The sequence below is a fragment of the Neophocaena asiaeorientalis genome, unplaced genomic scaffold, assembly GCF_003031525.2.
Source record: "Neophocaena asiaeorientalis asiaeorientalis breed wild unplaced genomic scaffold, Neophocaena_asiaeorientalis_V1.1 scaffold521, whole genome shotgun sequence".
In the NCBI taxonomy this organism is placed as follows: Eukaryota; Metazoa; Chordata; class Mammalia; order Artiodactyla; family Phocoenidae; genus Neophocaena; species Neophocaena asiaeorientalis.
In genome coordinates, this window is record NW_020174712.1 from 1,512,819 (window position 1) to 1,520,224 (window position 7,406).

Genomic DNA, 7,406 nt, shown 5'->3' on the forward strand with positions numbered 1-7,406 from the left:
AGAAGCCAGGAGGGAGATTCGAAAAGCGGACGGACTAAGGGAGAAAGAAACGCAGGGGGCCGCGAGGGCACCGCCTACCTCGGCGATCAGCCCCGGTGCTCCGGGAGCCCGAAGGCCGCGGCTGGAGGAAGACACAGCCAGAGGGCGGTGCCGGCCCGGTGGGCACACAGCCGCCGCGCATGCCCGGAGCCGCGCTCGCCTCACGCCCGTCGCATAGTCCCCGCAGGACTCCCTCCGGGTCGCTGCGTAAGGTGGCCGCCTGCTGCTCCTTTTAAGGCTCGCGAGGGGCCGCGCTACATCCATCTGATGGGGAAGAAGTCGGTAACAACGGGCCGAGGGAGCTGGGCCAAGCCTCCCCCTCCCTGTGGGAAGGACGGAAGGAAGGGGTCAGCCACCTGCCCTCTCAAGTCCCATTCAGACATTGAGCAAAGAGGCGGACCCGACAGTGCTTCCCCTTTAAGAGGGGGCGGGGCGCAGCCTACAGTTTGGCCGCTCTCCGCACCCTACCCCCGGGCCAAGAGTTGACAGACCAATCGCCCGGGTGGCGGAGGGAAGGCGGGAGAATGCGAACCCTTCGGCTGGGCGGTAGGGGCGGGCCCCCGGCCTTATTAGGAGGGAGTCCTGCGCAGGCGCAGAGGCGGCCGCAGCCTGAGGGGCGGGGGCGGTCCAGTGAGAGACTCTCCGTCAGGCACTGAGGGTGATTGGGAGGAAAGAGGCCAGCGAGAGGCTTGTCATGGGGATCCGAGGTACGAGACGGCATTGGTAGCATCTGGTGACTCCGAGGGGGACAGGAAGTGTCAACGCCCGGGACCCCGGCGCCAGCTCCGCTGGGGGGATCCCCGCTGCTCTAGTCCTGAGGAGGGAGGGGGAAAAGGAGGGAGCCCCGATCTCGCCCCGCCCCTGGGCTTGTTACCGCGGGGGCGGGGAGTGAGGGCTCCTTTTGCGGGGAGTAGAGATCGGGGGACTCGGCTGTGCCCTCTCGAGCGGCTGCCGGTGTCCCCGCGGCGCCGGGCTGACGAGCAGAGGAGCCGCGGCGGCCGTGGCTGTTGCATGTGTGGCTGCTGGATGCGGAGGCGGCGGCGGCGGCGGCGGCGAGGAGCAGCAGCGGCGGCAGGATGTTAGGGCAGCAGCAACAGCAACTCTACTCGTCGGCCGCGCTCCTGACCGGGGAGCGGAGCCGGCTCCTCACCTGCTATGTGCAGGACTACCTCGAGTGCGTGGAGTCGTTGCCCCACGACATGCAGAGGAACGTGTCCGTGCTGCGAGAGCTGGACAACAAATATCAAGGTAGGGGCCGCGGGGCTGCCGGTAAGGTCCTCCCCCACTCGGGTCCGCTGGCCGCCGGGCACGGTCGCTCGGAGCCTGCCCGGGGAAGTGCCACTTTCCATTTCTCCTGTGACAGTCTTCCCGACTGCACAGAGGGTGTCTGGTGTGTGGGACGGGGGAACGGGACTGGAGACCGGGTTCGCGGCCCTCCCTTCCCCCGCTGCGGTCGGCGAGGACTTCTCGGGGGTCTCAAGGGTGCGGGTGGTGGCCGCTTGTCAGCCCCCGCTGCAGACCCAGCGGCTGCAGCTGGTGTGGAGAGGAATCAGCCATTTTAAGAAGCATTTGTTCCGGCCCTCGCCTGCCCGGTGCCGCAGACCCTCCTGCCCCGGCCGGGGAGCGTGCAGCCGGGCGGGGACTGTGGGGAGTGAGCGGCCGGCCGCGGCCGGACTCCCGCTGGCGTCCGGGGCCTGGCTTTCCCCACCCCCCTCTCGGGCTCCCACCCCCTGAGAGCAGATGCATTGGAACGTGCAGGGGGGAGGGGGCGCGAGAGGGCTGCGAAGGCGGCCTCCGGGGAGGTCCCTCCCTCGGCTCTCCGGCTCCCGGCTTGGGAGTAGAGGAGGCTTTCCCTCTCCCACCCCAGGGAAAGTTCCGGGCCACAGCCTTTCACAGCTCTTTCAGCCAAATGGTTAAAAGGCTAGGGGTCCCCGCGGGGGAAGGGAGAGGGGTGTGTGTGGCGGGGTGGACCCCCCGCCCGCGCTGGGGGCGGGGCCTGCGCTCGTGACGAAGGACATGGGCGGGGCGCGGACGCGCGCGCTGCCTCCCGTCTGGAAAATGGCTGGTTGCAGGAAGGCTTGGGCGACACTGGCTATTCGGGTGGGGACCGTGCGGGACATTAGCTCGTCGTGAGCGGAGTCAGTGTTGGGATTTGGGACATGTTTGTTTGATTTTTCGACTTTTTCCCAATCACTCAATCACGACAAAGACACCGCTACTGTGATCGTCGCTGGCCCCTGCACCGCGTAGGTTCCGGGCCTTGCGTCACTTCCGGGCCCCTGGAGGATGTGGGTTAGTTGACTGGGCAACCGCCTGGCGTCTCTTAACCCCTGGGTCCCTACTTCGCCAAGTTTAAGTACGGAGGCAAAAGCCACCCTTTGTGGTCAGACCCAAGGAGCTAGGGTTGATTCCCTGGAATCAGCTTTTTTACAGAGAGTACATTTACTATTTACCATTGGTGGCCCTTTCGCCTGTAACTACAAGGGGAGGAGTTTAAATGGGGGAGCCGTTTGGTTTAATAACCCTGAATCAAGGAACAGACCTTAGACATAATGTGGAATCAGCCATACGGACTTTAAAAAGATGACTTCTTGGACCCATTCTCTGTTTTTCGACACGTCGCTAGTTTTATGATTTAGTGTCTAAGGAACGCATTTCTGGGGTGATATTTTCGGTCCTGTAGACTGATAGAACATTTAAGTGTCTCTGTTTTTTCACCTATAATTTATTTCTGCCTTTTGAACCCATATGACTGACAGGACTGATCTCTGTTGGGGGGAAACGAATTAATACGATCACTGACTGTGTGTCAATTGCTGCACCACGTCCAGAACATTATCTCATTTAATCTTCACAACTCAATGCAGTAAAAATTCATTTTGCAGACAAATTAAAATTTACAGAGTTTAAGTAACTTGTCCAATTAAGTGGGGAATGTCTGACGCCACAGCCTGGCTGCTGCAGGTGCACACGCTCGCTTTTAAATTATTTAAATCTTTTTTTGTTTGTTTTTTAAAATAAAAGCTCTCCAAAGGTATTTTCTATAGACATGGAGCACATACCTGAATTGTAACCTTAAAATATTATATATTGTACATGTGTGCTTAAAAATTGTATGTTGAACATTTTTAGTTTTTCAAATAATCATAACTCTGAAGTTTGTAAAGATTGCAGGCTTTTACATTTCTTTAAAGACATGTTTGCCTTCACGAAAGTTGAGCTGTTTTTTTTCATTTGAATTGTGGAGGGGGGGCAATTTGTTGCAGGGAAATCTGCCATCTTGACCATAAAGTTGACAGGAGTAGCTTTGGTAACATGAGAAACAGCATTAGGCCTTGAAAGATCGAGAGATTTAAAAAAATTTTAGCCCCATTAAAATTGTAGTTCTTTTGAAGAGTAATACAAAAACAGTGATCTAGTTTTTACTCTGCACATGCTTACTAAGCTCAACTTTCAGTTTTCTATTAGCTTTGTATACTTGTGTGTTCTTGGTTTTTCATGTTTTTTGTTTCTTTGCTAGTTCTTAAGTATTTCCTGGTTTTAGATTTAATACCTACAGCAAAATTCGATGTTATAAATTATATAGGTAGTCAAAGAAATTTCTCTCCTACCTATTTGAGACACTTTCAGAAGTTACTGAAGAACCTCAAAAGTAGCCTTAAAAACATAGAGAAATGAAGAAAACAATTTCACAGTTGAATGAAGTATTTATTATGGGGTATGGTTATTAGAGAACCTCAATTTTTGTTCCAGTATTCTTGTTCCAGTATTTCTCGTTCATAGTTCAAAGGTAAATAACCTTTGAACTAAAATTTCGTACTTAATTTTAAGTGCCTTCCATGCAGCTGAGTAGAAAGTGCTTAAAGAGCAGAGCCAGACTGACAGATAATGGCAGAGTTCAAAGTCTGGGGTTGATTTTCTTCGCATATAAAAGTGGTGGCTTCCTCATGGGATTGCTGTGGGGATTACTGAGAAAGTCACATGGAAGAGGCTCAGTAAATGTTATTTCACCGGGTAATTAAGGTGTCTTAAAAATGTGAATTTTTACTTCATGTATAATATCAATGTGCTGCTATTAAATAATATATTTAGCTTCTAATTCCTGATTATTCGATACAGAGTGTTTGGAATAAGTTTTGCTTTTATTTATTTATTTTATTATTATTGAATTTATTTATTTATGGCTGTGTTGGGTCTTTGTTTCTGTGCGAGGTTTTTCTCTAGTTGTGGCAAGCGGGGGCCACTCACTATCGCGGCCTCCCTTGTTGCGGAGCACAGGCTCCAGACGCGCAGGCTCAGTAGTTGTGGCTCACGGGCCCAGTTGCTCCGCGGCATGTGGAATCTTCCCAGACCAGGGCACGAACCCACGTCCCTTGCATTGGTAGGCAGACTCCCAACCACTGCGCCACCAGGGAAGCCCTGTTTTTATTTTTTAAACCTCACATTTTGTGTGTTTGAGGGAAAAATATATAATTTCCTTATTTTTCCTGGAGGAAAATTGGGTTCTTAAGAAATCCACTTACATACCTAGCTGGGGAAATGGGCTAGATGTGAACGTTGTTTAAAAATACGCTCTGCAGGTATGAGTACCCTCAAATGTGTGGGAGCACATTGTCATGAATCCCGGGTTAAACAGTTGTCCGTCAAGTGTGAGTACCTACACTCTCCAGGGCGGCGGGAGTTCACAAGTTGTGTTGAATACTTGCTCTATGTTACCTTACTCACAGACACCCCCAGTGTATGTATTTGGTCGTCTGACATTTCTGTTGTCGTTAGAGCAGTGGTATTAGAAGATAGAACAGTGATATGGCATCGGGTGTGATAAATTCCAGTTAATTTTTGTTTCTTCACCTTTACTAAGACAGAACTCTTTCAGATAGCATTGTATCTCATAAGGATGAGAAACAGAACAGATTTGAATAAGACATCTATGTAAAATTTGGTGACATCTGGAACTATATTTTTAGATATTTGTATACCTTCTAATGACTCGGCCATTTTTAATTGATGTAAGTGGGTCCTCATGCTATACAATATCTAAATCAGCAGTTCAAAAGGCTGAGAACCAACGGCTGAGTTATCTACAAAAGCACAGTGATCCAATGCCAACTTTACTATAATTTTGTTAGTAGCTTAGTCAATTGATGCCAGAACCTGAACCTAAACCTGCTCCGGAAATAGTTTGATTTTCAGACTCTCCCATGTGATGAAATAAAAGAGCCATTCAGGCTAATATGATGGGAAGCTAAGAGTTACTTGTGTCTGCTTTGTTAAGAACGTCCAGGGGATGATATGAAAGTCAAGGTGTAGCGTCTCTCTAGAGTTCTGTGGCAAGTCATCGATTGAACCATAAACCCTGTAAACACAGTTGGACAGTAATCTAGAGTAGTCCTGGAACCTTTTTAAGTTTTACGGCTGGAGTCCAGCCTGGAAATTTTATATACAGGGTAGTTTTGAGGTTTACCTGAAGTATAGGTGATATGGCACTGGGTGAACTCTAATGTGGCACAGAGTGTTTCTGCCCAAGTAAAGCCTTTTGATTAATAATTAGCCACACATCTCTTATCCTTTCTAATATAGATTCATGAGTATTAAGAGAGTTTTGTGTTCATTCTTTTTATTAGTTTATCTCTAAATGTACTTTCATGTTGGATAATATGTGGTCTTTGTAAGGGAAATGAAATGTTTCTCATGCATTCATACTATGGAGGAGTGTGGTCTTATGGTTCGAGTTCATTCTAACTGTACCAATTCTGTGAAAAATAACTAACTTGGAAAATGTTATATGTGCTACCATATATTTTCTTTTCCTCTTTTAGAAACATTAAAGGAAATTGATGATGTCTATGAAAAATATAAGAAAGAAGATGATTCAAACCAGAAAAAACGCCTCCAGCAGCATCTCCAGAGAGCATTAATCAATAGTCAAGAATTGGGAGATGAAAAAATTCAGATTGTCACACAGATGCTCGAATTGGTGGAAAATCGGGCAAGGCAAATGGAGCTACATTCACAGTGTTTTCAAGATCCTGCTGAAAGTGAGCGAGCCTCAGATAAAGCAAAGATGGATTCCAGCCAACCAGAACGATCTTCGAGAAGACCCCGCCGACAGCGAACCAGTGAAAGCCGTGATCTGTGTCACATGACGAATGGGATTGAAGACTGTGATGATCAGCCACCTAAAGAAAAGAAATCCAAGTCAGCCAAGAAAAAGAAACGTTCCAAGGCCAAGCAGGAAAGGGAAGCTTCGCCTGTTGAGTTTGCAATAGATCCCAACGAACCTACATATTGTTTATGTAACCAAGTGTCTTATGGGGAAATGATCGGATGTGACAATGAACAGTGTCCAATTGAATGGTTTCACTTTTCATGTGTTTCACTTACCTATAAACCAAAGGGGAAATGGTATTGCCCAAAGTGCAGGGGAGATAATGAGAAAACGATGGACAAAAGTACTGAAAAGACAAAGAAGGAGAGAAGATCGAGGTAGTAAAGGCCATCTGCATTTTAAAGGGTTATTTGTCTTTTATATAATTCTTTCAGAATTTACTTTCAGCAAATGTTTTAGGGTAAATGCATAAGACTATGCAATAATTTTTAATCATTAGTATTAATGGTGTATTAAAAGTTGTTGTACTTTGTCTGTGACCTTCATTTTCTGCACTGAATTACCAAATATTTTAAGCCAGGTAATCTTCAGATCACCTGATGAAAGGAGCAGGGAGTAGGGAAGGGTGGTGTGAACATAGTAACTTCACAAACCATGCCTATTTCCTTTTCACTGAAAATGCAATGCTAATTTTGGGGTAAACACCAAAGTTTTGCTAGCATTTTAGTCTGTGTGCTTAAAAAAATTTAGATATAGTTGGAGTTCTCTGTAAGCATTCAGATGATCTTGGATAATTTAAAATATGAACACTATACCATTCAGAGCTTCTCTCTTCCTGGCCCCATTTATACATACACTTGGTCATCTCTAGTCTTCCAAGAATTTAAGGAACTAGAGATAAGAATAATTTGGGATTCCATGTGGAATAATGTGCTCTTATTAGAGTATTTGCTGCTCTATTTTCCATAGTAGCATTTTGATACACTGTCAGTAGCCCATTTATAAATACCTTGCTGCTGCTTCATAGCTGCATTCAGTCTAGTGCTTAATAAGGGAGTTGTTTTGTTTTAATTGGGACAGGTAGGGACAGTTAGGATACCAAAAATGCTGCCATTGGCTTATATTGGCAAAATTTGGGTTATGCAGTATCATGGTTCAAGGTTGAGCAATTTTAAAAAGACATTTAATAATATTTTTCATGTTGACCCATGGCTGGGATGCCTAGCCACAGGCCTATCAGCGGGAAAATGGCATATAC

At 47.5% G+C, this 7,406-nt stretch overlaps 1 protein-coding gene across 1 annotated transcript; it reads left to right on the plus strand.

Annotated features, from left to right (window-relative positions):
* The first annotated feature begins 710 nt into the window (after nt 1-710).
* ING2 (inhibitor of growth family member 2) lies at nt 711-6,680 on the plus strand. The gene is made up of 2 exons (XM_024760025.1): nt 711-1,287; nt 5,859-6,680. The coding sequence occupies exons 1-2, from the start codon at nt 1,116-1,118 to the stop codon at nt 6,527-6,529; spliced, it is 843 nt and encodes a 280-aa protein (XP_024615793.1). The 5' UTR covers nt 711-1,115; the 3' UTR covers nt 6,530-6,680.
* The last annotated feature ends 726 nt before the right edge of the window (nt 6,681-7,406 follow it).